Source organism: Arvicola amphibius, chromosome 1 (genome assembly GCF_903992535.2).
Source record: "Arvicola amphibius chromosome 1, mArvAmp1.2, whole genome shotgun sequence".
NCBI lineage: Eukaryota > Metazoa > Chordata > Mammalia > Rodentia > Cricetidae > Arvicola > Arvicola amphibius.
In genome coordinates, this window is record NC_052047.1 from 129,204,152 (window position 1) to 129,220,846 (window position 16,695).

A 16,695-nucleotide genomic window follows, 5' to 3' on the forward strand; every position below is an offset into this window, starting at 1 on the left:
ATAAAGTTTGGGGGGCAGATAGGAAAGAGGGCACTCTAACGCTCCTTAAGAGCCAAGATCAGGGACTTCAGAGTGTGCTCTAGACCCTGCTGCCCCAAGCGGGGTCCTCTTCCCCAATCTAATAGCCGTATCTGGGCGGGAACAAGTACATGGGTGCCTGGTGCAGCCTGGCACATCTACCGGCGCTACAGGCGCTACAAGGTGAGGCCGGCAGGTGGCGCCAAAGGAGAGTCTCCAGGGGCAGGCTGGGCAGGCTCTGCGGCCTGCGGGAGACTCAGTGAATGGCCAGGATTCGTGGAAGGACCACTGCAAACGGCTGCGTGTGCAGGAGTGGTTCCAGTTTGTCCTGGTCCGACAGAATTCTCCTACAGCACCACCCTCCCATACCTGGGTTCTAGAAAGCCATGGTCTACAGCCTGTGGACAGCAGGCTTGGAAGGCTTTGGGAGTGCATCCTTAACATTGTAGCTTCAGGCTACTCTCCCCTCCCCCGTTTCCTCGGAGACCAGCAGTCTCCGGTAATTACATCGAGATTTGAGGGACATCTTCTCTTGGCCAGTAAGCTCCCTTGTCGCCCAGGCTAAAGGTGACAGAAAAAAAAAAATTTCCAAAATGATCATTTTATTTTATCCGTTGTCGGTACAGTCAATGTTGACCTAAGGCACAGTGTGGCTGCTTCAAAGAGCCTGGAGCAGGAGGGCCTGGCAAAGAGCAGCCTTCTCCAGGCTGGGCCTGCATGCCACGTTACTTTTGCGCTGGCGGCTGACCATCAGACCCCAGCCCCAGCAGCCCGAAGGCTGTGTTGAAGAGGTTGATAGGAGTAGAGCCATCTGTGATGAGAGTGGATTTCAGGCCCAGGGACTGAAGAAGTTTCACCTGCGGGGTGGGAGGAGAAAGTCAGGTGTTGAAGACACCTCAGAAACTGGCTCTTTATCTCAGCTGCCTCCTCCCTAGGGGGCCAGCCTTCAGAGCGGCCCTCGTGAACCAAGCAGTTTTTGAAGAGCCACCATCCCCTTCATTGCATCACCCTCCTTGACGTTCTCTGAGGATCTGATGTCTCACCCTGTACTGTCCCCCTCGCAGTGCTAGCTCTGCAGGGTCTAGGACAGTGCCTGGTGCTGGAACGGCACTCACGGTGTCAGTGACAGGAACAGCTCACTCCCAAACATTTCCCCGAATGTGCTTGTCTTTCACCTTCTCGGTTCCAAGGCAAACGCCCACCCTCCTCCTGTGTCTCTGTTCTCACCTGCATCTCTGGCCCAGCCACAGCCAGGTCCTTGATGGTGCTGGGGCCCAGAGCCCCTGTCATCTCCTTGAACTTCTTTGCCTCCACATCTGCCAGCTGCTGCGCCTTGCTCACTTCCAGCTCCAGCTGGGCCCGGGCATAGACCAGTTCCAGCTCTCGTACTTTCTTTACTCGCTCCAGCTCAGCTTCCTGGAAGGGGGAGACCAGGCTAGCCTGAGGTCATGTAGCCCAGGCAAGTCACCCAAGCCAGCAACCCCGAGGGAACCGAGGCAGAAGGGAGCCGCAAGTGCAAACCCCAGCTACGCCACGGTTTAGCTAGTGACTCTTAGGAAGGAGTCTCCGAAGTCAAGCCTCGGGGTAAAATGGAGGTGACATGTACCTCAAGCATGAAATGAGGTCACGGACGTAAAACACACACAACAAAGGGGGCAGCGTTCAGCGCCATCTGTGGAATGGCTGTAATAATCCCCTTCTGGGAATGCGCACAGCTACAGGGCATAAGTCTCTGCAGACCACTGGGGGCTTGAGCCGCGCTTTGTGTCCGGCTACCTACTCGGTATCCCACTGGGTTTCAGGGCCTTTGATGAACTGGCCTCTTCCAGGCCCCGATGGCACCCTTCCAACAGCAACCTGAACTCACCGTCTCAATGGCTAACGCCTCTGCCTTTAGCTTGGCCTGCAGCACAGAGCCTTCTCCTTCGATCCGGGCGGCCTCCGCACGGGACTCGGCCTCTGCCTTGGCATTTCCTGTGCTTTCCACAGCCATGCTGCAGGGGGAAGAGTTGGGGAAGGTCTAGAAGAGAAGCCCACCCACCCAGGGACTTGAGGGGGACCTCATGACACAGGTATGAAGGTCAGAGGACAACTTGTGAGAATCAACTCTCTCCGTCCACTATGAGGGTTCCTGGGAACCCGGGTCATCAGACTTGGCAGCAGCTGCCTTTACCCAGTGTGTCATCCTGCTGGCCATATGTTTTAATTTTCTTCCAGTATGGGGGATGGAGCCCAGGGCCTTGTACAGGACAGGCAAGTGCTCTACCACTAAGCCATATCCTCGCCCTTCTTGAGTCTTGATTTCTGCCTGGAGGCATGCTCTGCCTGCCTCTCACCGCCACTTCTGCCTGAGCCGGCAGCTTTGCCAAGACCTTCAGACTGGTCAGTCTTTCCACCTCCGTTTCTCCACCCACCTCATAGCCTCGAGCTCCAAGAGTTCCTTGCGGGCTTTTTCAGCTTCTGACTGGTCCAAGATCTTCTGCCTCTCAAGCCGGCCGCGGGCTTCCTGCTCCAGTCTCTGAGCCTCATGCCTGGGTAAGAAGAGGAGCAGAGGAGATGCTAATATGGGGCCAGAACTGAGAAAGGAGCACCTGGCGTGGAGGCTGACCCTTTCCCCTTCCCCAGCACTCAACATGCACCTGGGCCCAGAACAATGAGCAAATGGCAAGCAGCCATGGTGTGGCTCTAAGCCTGCGGCGGACAAGCCTGCCTGATGCTTCTGCTTCCCCTGGAAGGACTCTCCCATGGGAAGAAAACAGGCGAGGCTGCTCTCAGACGGTGATGAGCAAGTGGATAAGTGGGGAAAGAGGGCACTAAAATAGTTGCAAGAGAAAGTAGGGGCTCTCCAAGGAGGTGACCTTGGGGCTGAAAAAGTACACTAGGAAAGAAGTTCCAAAGGTCCAAGGTGGGACCAAGCTGAAGGCTGAGGACAGGGAGGCCAAATTCTCCTGGAGAGCCTGGAGGGCCCTGGAAAGAGTGGGACGCCATAGGAGCAGGAATGCCTTCCTGTTTTAGTAGTCATGCTGAGGAGGGAATAGACCCTTGGGGACCAGATGGCAGCAAGCAGACCACTGTGAATGCCACCGTGTTCGGGTCATGGCACCAGTGAGATGTTTCCCCTGGCTCCCTGCACCACTCACTTGGCTGCTGCCTCCTGGGAGTTGGTGGTGATTTCAATGGCCAGCTGGACACTGCGCTGAAGGGCGTCCCGGGTCCTCTGGTCCACTGGCTCCACGGACTGCACATCCACACTGCTGACCACCAGCCCGTTCTGGGGAAAGACTGCCCGGTCCCGAGCGCGGGGCAGGAGGGTGCCATCAGGACCCGTGTCTTCGGATGTCTCAAAGCCAAAAACAGCCATGCGAATGATTCGAGCTGAGTTCTTATGGAAGTCATCAAAGGTGACAGAAGCTACAGCCCCTCGGACTCGGGATGCAATGGCCTTGCATGCATCACCCACAAAGTCGGGCACGGAGAAAAGCTTTGCTGTCTCTACAGGGTCATTCCGGTCCTTCAGCTCAAAGTGCCTGTGAACAAGGAGACCCAGAGAGGGGAAGCTATTTTCCCACAAGAAATGATCCCCTTTCTGAGCAGGGTTTCAGCACCCATCCTCTGGGGCTGAACAGCCGCAGTTCCTACAAGGGAGATGTGAGTTGTGCCCAGCAAGCACCTATGCTCCTGCTAAATCTTCGGAGTCCCTACAGTGGAGATGCCTACTCTCCCATTTTATAGAAGAGCAAGTAAAGGGTTAGAGGTATTAAATTCAAGGTCACACCATATGTAGCAAGCCAAAACTAAAATCATGCAAGATGGCTCTAGGATCTGTGCTCTTAACTGTCACTAGGCCAGCACCCTATCTGCCTTGGTCACAGTGCTAGCTATTCACCAGACACTGGTGAACACCATTTCTCCAGGTGACTCCTGGAGACAGGCCCTCACACAGGAGACGCAGGCTGGCTTTGAGCTCTTTCACTGACACTGGCCTGGAATACCTGATCCCCTGCTTCTGCCTCCTGAGTGTGTTCTGGCTACATGTTCACACTGCTCACGTCCATTGGTTGTTTAAAAACAAAACAAAACAAAACAAAAAACTATTCTTTTGGGGCTGGAGAGATAGCTCAGTGGTTAAGAGCATTGCCTGTTCTTCCAAAGGTCCTGAGTTCAATTCCCAGCAACCACATGGTGGCTTACAACCATCTGTAATGGGGTATGGTGCCCTCTTCTGGCCTGCGGGCATACACACAGACAGAATATTGTATACATAAACAAACAAACAAACAAACAAACAAATAAAGATATTTTTTAAAAAACCATTCTTTTAAAAAAAATCTTGCAGAAGTTGGGAGTGGTGATGCATGCTTTGAGTCTCAGCACCAGGGAGGCAGAGGCAGGCAGATCTCTGTGAGTTTGAAGCCACCCTGGTCTATATATGAGTTCCAGGATATAGAAACCTTGTCTCAAAGATAGACAGACAGATGGATGTATAGACAGACAGATGGATGTATAGATAGATAGATGATAGATAGATAAATAGATAATAGATAGATAGATGATAGATAGATAGATAGATAGATAGATAATAGATAGATAGATAGATAGATAGATAGATAGATAGATAGATAGATAGATAGATAGATGGATGGATGGATAGATAGATAGATGGATAGATAGATAATAGATAGATAGATAGATAGATGATAGATAGATAGATGATAGATAGATAGATAATAGATAGATGGATGGATAGATAGATAAATAGATAGATAATAGATAGATAGATGGATAGATAGATAGATGATAGATAGATAGATGGATGATAGATAGATGATAGATAGATAGATAGATAGATAATAGATAGATAGATAGATAGATAGATAGATAGATAGATAGATGATAGATGGATGGATGGATGGATGGATAGATAGATAGATAGATGATAGATAGATAGATGATAGATAGATAATAGATAGATAGATGATAGATAGATAGATAGATAGATAGATAGATAGATAGATAGATAGAGATGATAGAGATGATAGATAGATAGATAGGTAGATAGATAGAGATGGATGGATGGATGGATGGATGGATAGATAGATAGATAGATAGATAGATAGATAGATAGATAGATAGATAGATAGATATGATAGATAGATAGGTAGATAGATAGATAGATAGATGGATGGATGGATGGATGGATAGATAGATAGATAGATAGATAGATAGATAGATAGATAGATAGATAGATAGATGGAATAAAAAAAACAGCTTGCACTGATAAAAGATGGAGGTGTGGTTGGGTAGTTCCCCTTTACTGGGGCCCTGAAGTCTTCATCTAGAAGGGTAGGCCATATGCCCCCATATTTTCTAAACTCCCAGCTTCCTTCTGGTCTAGGGCATCGAGGGCTGCCTTCTCTCCCTCCCTGTTCCTAAGGCTGCCCCCTGGGTCCGCGGTCTCACCAGTTGTAGGCAAGCTGCAGCTGCAGCCGGGCATGATCCGCCGTTTCAATGGTGATGACGTCAGTAAAGAAGTCGGGTCCCAGCAGCAAGCAGAGAGCTCGGCGAGCATGGGGGCGCTTGGGCCGCCCGGCAGACAGGGACAACACTGTGAACTGCTCCTCAGGATCCAGTGACACTAGCTCAGGCCCAAAGACCACGCTGTGGAGAAAGGCGGAGGTCAGACTCCCTGAAAGCGTCCTGGGGGACCCCGCAGAGGCCTTCCACTGGCTCACCGGGCTCTCTTGGCTCTGTAGTCATACACCTGCACGGCTGCATTGTGTGGGACACGGTAGCTGACCACTCGGGTCTTGTTCCTTGGAGCTAAGGGCTGAAGGGTCTTGCCTGTGGTCTTCTGACCCCTGTCTGCCAGAGGGTCATGCCCCAAGTTCAGCAGCTCCTCCACCCCGGGAGGCAGCTCCTTTTCCCATAGGACTTCATCCTGGGTCAGCATGTAGGTGCTTCCAATCACAGCCCGTACCTAGGGAAGGTGTTTTCAGAGAGGATAGGAGGGAGAATGTCACCCCTAGCTGTCCTGAGCGGATCCTGCCCAGGGGCAGCACTGTATCCTGGCTAAAGGAGGTCTCCACAGGAAGGCTGCACTCAGGCTTGGTTGCCATCTGCTGGGTGTTTTCTCAAGCTCTATCCATGCTTTACTTTCCCCATCTGTATAATGGGCCATCTGGGGGATAGACAATGAGGAGGGTTCACAAGGCCAGTTCAAAGAACAACACTTGGTATGTAGTAAGTGCTTGATATTATTTCTAGGGTCTTCCTTAATGGAGCAGGATGGTAGGCACCACGGTCACAGATGTGACCCTAGGGAGCACCTCATACACACTAACACCAGCTTGGACGCTGAATTGTTCCTTGTTAGATTCTCAGGGAAAGAGGTTGGCAATGCAGTCCTCAGCCAAACCGAGGTCAAGGTTTTAGGTGAAGCAGCAAAAGGAGAGTCTGCAGAGACGTGGGCCATGTTCCAGTGAGACCTCTATGCTAGGCCCACATCTGCAGGAGGGCAGAACCCTTGTCCTAAAGCCTAGTTCATTCTCTCAGCTGGAGGCTCTGAAATGTAGAACCATTTAGCACAGAGACGGCAAACGGAGCATGAAAAGGCCTGGCATCTGCCAGACAGCCACCTGGAGGCTGCTGCGTGTGCTGTGGCGCCTTCCCTCCCCCAGCTGGTACCTTCCCGGTCTTGACATCTTGCACATAGATGCCCTCGTTTAGGTCCAGAGGGATGGCCTGGCGCTCCTCCACCACCTCCACTTTCGCAGAGGGCACATACTCCAGGGGCCCACGGATGAGCCAGCGGTCTCCGGCCTGGTGGGAGACCTTCTCCTCGTTCTCCCCCTCCTCCAGGGGCTGCAGTGCCCTCAGCAGCAGCCCCTGTTGCTCTGACAGCACATACACGTCCTGGATGCCTCTCTCCAGCCTCTCCCCCGGCTGCAGGAAAAAGGACTTCTCTCCCTAGTGGGAAAGAGCAGGGTTAGGACACGGTGCATTCGGGGCCATAGCAGAGCCACACTGCTTTGATACGGTCTTCTGGCTTGTCACCTCTGCATGACCTTGAGCCAGGTCTTCTGGTGGCACTAGCCCACCCACATGCTGTGTCGGGCTTGTGTTGAAGACAGAAGTCCAAAGCACAACCCCGTCATAGCCCCTGTCTGTCTGTCTGTCTGTCTGGACAAATGCCAGCAGATCACCTGGTCAAATCTGTAATCATTCAAGACCTTGGTCTTCAGGTTAAACAGATTACCCTAAACTGAGCGCAATGCACCTGTTTGAAATCTCCACACTTGGGAAAGTAAAGGAAGGATCATCCTGAATCCAAGGCCAGTCTGGGTAACAAAGCGAGAGCCCTGCCACAAAAGCCAAACCAAAAAAATCCCCAAAGAAAATAAAATGTCCACAAAGAAATTATATATATATATATAAAACCTACTGCTGCTTTTCATTTCTCCATGGTCTGTTTTCTTGATATGGTGGAATTTGAAGGTGGGAAAACTTTGGTCAGAGGGTCAAATCTGACCTGCCACCTATGGTGTTTGGTGGTGGTGTCAGTGATGTGGGACCTAGCCATGTTTCCCAGACTGGCTTTGGACTTCTAGACTCGTGTATCAGGCTCCCAAAGGGGTGGGACAGCAGGTACACACTTCACTGGCCTTTTTCTCTCCCCTTCTTTGAGACGGGGTCTTGCTGGTAGGTCAGGTTGGCCTCAAATTCACAGTCCTCCTGCCTCAGCTTCTTGAGTGTTGTGATTACAGGTGCATGCCACACCTGGTTTTGTTTTTATTTTTTTTTAATGTTTTTTGAGACAGGGTTTCGCTGTGTAGCTCTGGCTGTCCTGGAACTAGCTCTTGTAGATCAGGCTGGCCTTGAATTTACAGAGATTCGCCTGCCTCTGCCTCCCAAGTGCTGAGATTAAAGGTGTGTGCTACCACCGCCCAGTTCAGCTTATATTTTAAGAAATATACAGACTTCTCTCTATATCTTGGGATAATGGGTTCTAGAACTTGTCACCTAAAAACCCCAAATTGGTACTCAAGTCCCTTATGGATGTAGCCCAGACAACCTCCTATGAGCTTTAAGTTATAAATCATAAGTAGATTACTGATAATACAAAATACCATGTAAAGGCTGTACTAGGAAAAATAATAAAAACTACATATTTTCTGTTCAGATGAAATTTGTCTTAAAAATTTTGACCTGCTGTTGGTTGAATTGTAGATGTGGGGCTTGTGGATAAAGAACACTGATTGTGTTTTGTGTGTGTGTGTGTGTGTGTATGTAGGTGGGTATATGTATGTGTGTGGGGGTATGTCTGTATGTTTGCGTGAATATGAGTGAAGGTTAGAGGTCAACCTTAGATACCACTCCTCAGAAGCCAGTTAATTTTTAAAAAATGGTGTTTAAATTACTTTATCACTATTAATAATATTTTGTATGTGTGTGTACACACATATGTACACCTGCATACGATGGCACACACGTAGAGGTCGAAGTTCAGTTTGCAGGTGTTAGTTTTCCCAGTCTACCAAATGGGCTGTGGAGATTGAACTTGGATCATCATTCTCGGCCGGGGGGCATCTTTACCCACTGACCTCCCTTACCTCCTGGCCAGCCAGCCTTACCTGGTTTTCTGAGACAGGGTCCCCCACTGGAACCTGGGGCTCAATGACTAGACTAGGCTGGCTGGGCAGCAAGCCTCACAGGTCCTCCTGGCTCTAAGCCCCAGCCCTGGGATTATAAGTGCATGCCACTATGCCCAGATTTTTAAAACATGGGAAGTAGGCATTGAGCTCAGGTCTTCATGTTTGCCCAACAAGCATGTTGCCAGCTGAGCTGTGTTTCTATTGCAATATAATCCACAAGTTTAAGTATTGAGAGGACGCAGTTCACGTGAGGAGATTCAGAACCACTCGCCTGTCTCCACTGTGTCCGTCTAGAATATTTTATCACCTTGAGAAGAAACCTGTACTGGCTGCCCCTGTCAATTCCCACCCGCCCCACCAACCCCCAATCTACTGCCCGAGCCTCTGGATTTACATGTTCTGGACAGTTCACATACAGAATAATACAGTAGCTAGTCTTTCGCATCTGCTTTCTTTCACTTAGCTGTGTCTTTAGTCTTTGTTGTGGTATAAAGAACTACTTCTTTTAACATTCCACCATATGATACGCCACCTTTTAAAAGCCCATCCATCAGTTATGGGCATTTGGGCTGTTTTCACAGAGACTGGCCTGCCTCTGCCTCCCAAGTGCTGGGATTAAGAGTGTGCACCACCATGTCCCACAGGGTTGTTTTGACTTTCACTACCTCCCCCGTCCATCCCTCCCTCCCTCCCTCCCTCCCTCCCTCCCTCCCTCCCTCCCTCCCTCCCTCCCTCCCTTCCTTTCTTTTTTAAGACATTTTCTCATGTGTCTAGGGTGGCCCAGGATGGGTCTTGAACTCCTGATCCTTCTTAACTACACCCCCCCCTCACCCGCAGTCCATCGGAACACAACTAGTTTCTGGCTTTGCTTTCATATTGTCTCCAAGGTGCTGTGACAATAGTGTATTTGAGTAACTTCTGCAGAAATCTTATCCACATAAGCCCTGAACTGTCTTAAGTCCCTGCTTTTGCAGAGACAGGTAGCCAGTTAAACTCTCGCAGGAGGCAGGGGAGGGCAGGGGAGGAGAGGGGAGGGCAAGGAAGGAGAGGAGGGGAGGGGAGGGCAGGGGAAGAGAGGAGAGGACAGGGGAGAGGAGAGGAATGGAGAGGAGGGCAGAGAGTGGGGAGGTTGTGAGATTTGTCCTATACAGAAGACAAAAGTTCTGGAACATGGAGGAGCAAATTCCAGGAACTTCAGGCAGGGTAGAAGTTCCCAGAAACAGTAAAAGGTACATAAGGTCTGGAGAGGAAACCCAGGCCACTAGGGGAACCAAATAGGACAGTAAGTCAGGAATATAAACCAAGCGTACAAAAGCACTGAAGCTGTGGTATGGGAAGTCCTTCTGTCTATGTGCTGCTTTTATTGGTTGATGAATAAAGACGCTGTCCTGGTCCTGCACAGGGTAGAACAGAGATGGTGGGGACTAAACTGAATGCTGGGAGAAAGAAGGTGGAGTCAGGGAGACACCATGTAGCCACAAGAGGGGAAAGATGTGAGCTGCCAGCTCGTAGGCCATGAGCCTCGTCGTAAAACATAAAATAATGAAATGCGTTCAATTAAAGTGTAAGAGCGAGCAACACGCTTAAGTGGTTGGCCAAGCAGCAACTTAAATACTATAGCTTTCTGTGTGATTATTTCGGGAGTCTGGGCGGCTGGGAAATGAACAAGCAGCCTCCTTACAACAAAGGTGTTTCTAGAAGTGTGTGCTGTTTGGGAGAAGTGAAGGGAGGCAGATGAGAAGGCCTCTTGTCGCTCGAGGGTCTTGATCCTTACAAGCCCTGGAGGAGAGCCGCTTACCTTGACAACACGCTTTTGTCCCAGCTGGTTCTTGCCATCTGGTCCCATGGGGTCAAGGATGACACAGTAATGTCGAGGTCCCAGAGTGGTGATGGGTACGACCCCCAGCACCTCCTCATGGACATCTGGAACATGGGCTTCTGTGTCCTGGACTGTCACTAACCACTCCTCCCCCGTGCGGTGGGCCACTCCCCGAAGGTCCTTGAAGTTCTGCCGAGCCCGGAGGTGCAGGGCTGTCTGCAGGAGGAAACACAGGGTGTTTGTGGAGGCCTCCCTCCAGCATTCTGGATCTGGGAAGACCACAGGCCCCTAACTGATCCCAGTTCCCAGGGACAATTCCTACCACTGAAGGGTACTCCAGGGCTGTCCTCTGGAGATCTTTTTTTTCCCCCATGACCTGAAGGATGCCGCTTCTCCCTTCCTTGCACACTGTCTGCCTCTCTGAGCACCGCCTAGCCACCTCCTTAACCCACACCCAGAGCACAGACCTTCTCTGTGAGGATCACAGCATTCACCAGATCCAGCACCTCTTCAAACACAGCCGGGAGGTAAGCACCCACAGACCTGACCAGCCACTCTTCACCTAGGTGGTGAGCAGGAAGGAAGAGTCAGCACAACTAGCCTTCACCACGGCTTCTCAACACAGCCTAGGCCACAGGACAGAGAAATGCCGCCATCCCTAGGCTGAGCGCCTGACTTGCAGCCACTCTTTTCTATGGGGCCAGAGGAAAACGAACTTCTATCCCAGAAGAATTAAAACAACAACGACAACCACAAAAACCTTTTAGAGGCTGGCATGGTGGCACATACCCACAATCCCAGCACTCATGAGGTCAAGGTGAGAGGATTAGGAGTTTTTGGGCAATTTAGGCTACATAGGGAGATCCGTCTCAAAAGGCCAAAACCAAAAAACCACAGAGGCTGTTCTAGAATATCAAGTCAATGCTACAGCTACACCCTGTGACAGTGTCTCTAAGCACCAAAGACTTAGTTTTCCATTCTCCTGCAAGGGGCAGAAGGGCCCCTACTAGGTCTGTGAATGTCATCTTGTTTATTGGGGCAACAAGCATGCCCAGCAGCAAGTCAAAGTCTCCCCCTGCCTGGCCACATACCCTAGGCAAGTGCCTCAGTCTTGCCATGGAGAAAATGGGAACAGCAGACACCCACAGCTGTCAGGGAGCTCAATAAAACACCATCTATCATTTTTGACCCAATATCGGGTCAATGTATTTGAACATCTCACTTTTTGATCTAGAACCAGGTAAGAGGTGGCCACTGCTCACAGTTTGGGGTAAAGAGTGGGGAGGGTAGCTAGGTGTGGTGGCATGCTCCTTTAATCCCAGCACTTAGGAGGCAGAGACAGGTGGGTCTCTGTGAGTTCGAGGCCAGCCTGGTCTACACAGAGAGTTCCAGGATAACCAGGGCTGTCACACAGAGAAAACCCATCTTAAAAAACGACAACAACAACAGCAAATGGGGGAGGGTAAAACTGTTATCATGGTGTGATATGTCTACGTCCATACCACCCTGAACACGCCCAATCTCATCTGATCATGGTGTGACTGCAGGATCAGGGCTAGGGCAGAGGTAGCCTGGAAGCAGGTGTAAAGAAGCAACAGGCAGACTCACCAGCTTAAGAGACACCAGAAAAAGCCAGGCATGGTGGTGCACTTATAATCCCATCACTCAGGAGGCCGAGGCAGAAGGATTGCCATGAGTTTGAAGCCATCCTGGACTACATGATTACTACCAGGTCAGTTGGGGCTACATGAGATACTGTCTCAAAAACAATAAACTTGGGGAATCTCTTACCTGGCTCGGTGGAGAAGAGCACTGGCTCTTCTTCCAGAGGACCTGGGTTCAATTCCCAGCACCCAAATGGTGCCTCACAACTGTCTGTAACTCTAGTATCAGGGGATCTGACACCTTTTTCTGGTCCCCATGGGCACCAGACATAAAAGTGGTACACAGACATACATGCATGCAGACAAAACACTCATACACCTAAAAACAGAGTAATGGTATAGTTTTTAAAAACTTAAAATCAATAATAAGAACAAACAGTGAAAGACAGAGACAGACTGGGTGGTGGTGCATGCCTTTAATCCCAGCACTCAGGAGGCAGAGACAGGCAGATTTCTGATTTCTGGGCCAGCCTGCTCTACAGAGAAGCCCTGTCTAAAAAAACCCAAAAAACCAAAACCAAAACCAAAAAAAAAAAAATCCCCACAGATAGAGACAGACAGACAGACAGACAGACAGACGCAGGCAGGCAGGCAGGCAGGCAGGCAGGCAGGCAGGCAGGCAGGCAGGCAGACCCAGGGAGAACCCTGGCCTGACTTCACACAACTTCTCTTGCTTCCCCTGCAGGGAGCCCTCCCTGCCCACTTACCAGCCACGCCTTCTGTTGGCCTCACCTGTTACCCTCTGCTTGCCATCCCGGTCAAAGCATTCCTTCCGGGCCCGTAGCCGCAATGCCTGGTTCTGTTTGATGACCGTGGCCTGAATGATTTCCACGACCTCCACTTCCTTCTGGGGGATGTAAGTGCCTGGGGAAGGAGGAGAAAGCCAATGTTGGCAGTCAAAGATGTTGGGGTTATGGTAGGAAGGCAGGAAGCCCTGGCCCAGACAAAGCCCGAGAGGCAGAGCTGTAACTCACCAGGCCCCTCAAACAGCCACTCATCACCCGCCATGATCTTGTCTCCATTCTCATCCTCAAAGTCCAGCAAGGCCTTAAGATGCAGGGCAGTGTTGGGCAGGACCACCTGCAGCGGGGTGATGTCCTACAGGGGAAAAGGTCACGGGGTATTCGAGCTGTGCCAATACTCTGGAGATCAGAGCCTCCGTCGCTGGGAGGTCCACACTGCTGTGCATGGAACCAGGGCCTTGAGGACGCTGAACAAGTGCTCTGTCGCTGAGCCACACATCCGGCCCCACAGCGTATTTTTGTGCATCTCCATTAAAGCCATAGTGGAATGCACAAGGTAGGGGTGGGCCCTAGGCCGCCTGATCTGAAGAGCTGAGGAGGATGTCAGCACTGATGAGCAAGAGTTCTCAAGTCTACCGAGGACAAGAGTGAGAAGAACTGGTAAAAGATTGGGAAGACGTCTCGGAAGCCGAACCATGACAACTGAAGGACCTGATGCTCTAGAACAGCAATTCTCAACCTGTGGGTCATGACCCCACGGGGCTGCATATCAGAATTTACATTACAATTCATAACAGTAGCAAAATTACAGTTACGAAGCAGCAATGAAATAATCTTTTTTTTTTTTTTTTTTGGCAATGAAATAATCTTATGGTTGGGAGTCACCTCCACATAAGGAACTGTCTTAAAGGGTCACAGCGTTGGGAAGGTTGAGAACCACTGCTCTAGAAAGAATCTGAAAGTCCAAACATAAAGCTGGGCACAGTGGCACACGCCTATAATCACAGCACCTGAAATGCCAACAAAAGAAGCAGAAGTTCAAGATCATCCTTAATTACACAGCAGGTTCTAGTTAGCCCGGACTACACGAGACCTTGTCTCAAAAACAAACAGAAAAAGAAAGAAAGCAAAACTATATTAAGTGCTATAGAAAGCAAGTTTTAACCCTGTGGCTTTGCTTTCAGGGTGACCTCATGTTCCCAGGATCCCCTCCAGCAGGAAGGGGAGGCCTTACAAAAAACCGGCCAACCTTAAAGTTTGTAGACATGTCTTTACAAATACAATTTGACTTGGTCTTTGGAAATATTCTAAAAGAGGCAGGCAAGGAGATGCAGACACGTTGGGGGTGGGGCAAGCCCACACAGCTGTTAAAGAATGGAGTGGAGACATGAGCCCCAGTAATGCACATGTCCCTATGATAGACTGGCCGGGCTGCAGGAGGTGGGAGATCACTTCACCCCTGGCCTCACATCGGGCTGGAGAAAGGCAGACCCCCTGACAGTTTCTGTCTAGCCTTGGCTGTCTTTACAATCACTGCATCCTGCCTCTGCTCTCCAAGGCACCTGCCAGCACAGCTCACTGTCACTTCCTGTCTGCTGCATCGCAAAGCCATGGCATCTCCCTGCCATGTTCTCTCTGTGAGCCACTGGGATGGCAGTAACACCTTCCTAACAATCCACTGGCTGCCCCCACTATTTCTTTCCAGTTTGTTTTCCATTCCCCGACAGGTGTCTAGTTTAGGCACATGGTTACACTAATCCATACTAAAGTATGGAGGAAGAGAACTAGGGGGCAGGAAGTAGCCGGGTTCAGATGTCGAAAATAGGCTGTTGTAGAAGAGCACTCCCAGATCCAGCCAGGAGTGCTACAAGTTAGCCCTGAGTAGTTAAGGACACAGGAACATGAGGGTGTACAGGAGGTCAGGACAGAATGTAAAAGCAGCAGAGACAGGGACACAGTGGACACAAGGCTGGCCTAGAATTCCTGCTTCAGCCTCCCAGATACTGGGATGACATGCAGGCACGGCCATGCCTGGCTTGTCCTGGGAGTTCAGTGCAGGTGGGATGTGGGATGCAGGGCTAGAGGGGTTTGTGAAGGAGAACTTAGAGACAGTTTGCTAAGTACAGGTTGCTAAGAAAGAGTAGACAGGAGAGAGACCATAGACAGTGAGAAACAGATTCACAGGGTCATTAGTAAAAGCCTACAAAGAACTAATGTGGCCGGGCGGTGGTGGTACACGCCTTTAATCCCAGCACTCAGGAGGCAGAGGCAGGTGGATCTCTGTGATTTCAAGACCAGCCTGGTCTACAGAGCGAGTTTAGGACTGGCTGCATAGCTACTGGGAAACCCTGTCTTGAAAAACCTAAAAAAAGAAAGGAAGGAAGGAAGGAAGGAAAAAGGAAAGGAGAGAGGGAGGGAGGAAGGAAGGGAGGGAGGGAGGGAGGGAGGGAGGGAGGGAGGGAGGGAGGGAGGGAGAGAGAAAGAAAGAGGGGGAGAGAGAAGAGGATGCACCTCTCCTACCTGGCAAGTCTCATTAGTGCCAATGGGAGCCATCGGACAGTTGAATCTTAGCCTTCTAAATAGCCAGGACTACTATCTCAAAATAAAACAAAAATCTGAGGGAGCTGGAAAGGTAGCTCAGTTTGTAACTCAGAGTGTAAGGTGCTAAGTCTGACCACCCAAGTTTGATCCACAGGACCCACATGGAGGAGGAGAGAACTGAGTCTTGCAAGTTAGTCTCTGACCTGCACATGTACTCTGTCAGTGTGTGCTCGTGTGCGCGCACACACACACACACACACACACACACACCCACCACCACCACCACCACCACCACCACTGCTACCGCTATTATCATCATCAACATCATCATTATAAAATATCCTGTTCTTTAAAAAAAAAAATACCTGGAGTTGGATCTGGTGCTATATAGACCTGTAATCTGGGAGCCTATGGCATGAGAATTGTCACAAGTTCAAGGCTAGTGTGGTCTACATAGAGAGTTCTAGACAAGCCAGGATTACATGGTAAGGTGAGACCCTCAAAAACAAAACACAACAAAACCAAGAACAAACAAACAAACAAAACAAAAAGCAAAGGCAAAGGCCAAGCGGCTGTCATGGTCACAGCAAAGTAGGAGGAGGTTGGATCAGAAAATGTTTCTCATGCCATCACTGCCAGCCTCAAAGAAGGTGGCACCATGGAAGGCTGAATATTGATTCAAGATGGGAAGACCCTTCTCTGTGACACCCCAGCCCTCGCGGTCTGAGTGAGAGGATGAACCGTCTGTGGGAGTCTGCAGGGAGAGCGGTTAAACTGAGGCAGGGATGGAAAGCTCTGCTCCTCACTCCAGGGCTTAGGTAATGAACTTAGCGCTTCTTACTAAGCACAGGGCCTCTGCACCTACCACGTCTGTGGGAGTCTGTAGGGGAGCCACCTCCAGGGCTTACATCTTGCTAAGCACAGGGCTTCTGAACCTACTACTTCCAGCCCCCCCGTCACCCAGAGCGGGACTTGGCTAGTCGGAGTTACGACAAGGGTATAGATTTTCTGTTTGTTTTTTGTGTTTCTAGGCAGTGTCTCACTATGTAGCCCTGGCTGTCCTGGAACTAGCTCTTGTAGACCAGGCTGGGCTCGAACTCACAGAGATCCGCCTGCCTCTGCCTCCCGAGTGCTGGGATTAAAGGCGTGCGCCACCACTGCTGAACTTCACTCGGATTCTTTAAGGATTGCTGTCTTAACCATTCCTCATTATTTTTAGTTTCATTGAATTTTTTATTGTATTTATTTCTCTCTCTGTG

At 50.3% G+C, this 16,695-nt stretch overlaps 1 protein-coding gene across 1 annotated transcript in view; it reads right to left on the reverse strand.

Annotated features, from left to right (window-relative positions):
• Nucleotides 1-603: 603 nt before the first annotated feature.
• Nucleotides 604-16,695, reverse strand: part of LOC119802625 (major vault protein) — a 20,802-nt gene continuing 4,710 nt past the window's right edge. Inside the window, 13 exon segments of the mRNA XM_038313665.1 lie at nt 604-793; nt 795-875; nt 1,246-1,434; nt 1,886-2,012; nt 2,433-2,549; nt 3,159-3,545; nt 5,479-5,676; nt 5,751-5,995; nt 6,703-6,984; nt 10,468-10,704; nt 10,956-11,050; nt 12,885-13,016; nt 13,127-13,250. Coding sequence (XP_038169593.1) covers nt 677-793; nt 795-875; nt 1,246-1,434; nt 1,886-2,012; nt 2,433-2,549; nt 3,159-3,545; nt 5,479-5,676; nt 5,751-5,995; nt 6,703-6,984; nt 10,468-10,704; nt 10,956-11,050; nt 12,885-13,016; nt 13,127-13,250 — 2,331 coding nt within the window. The 3' untranslated portion in view covers nt 604-676.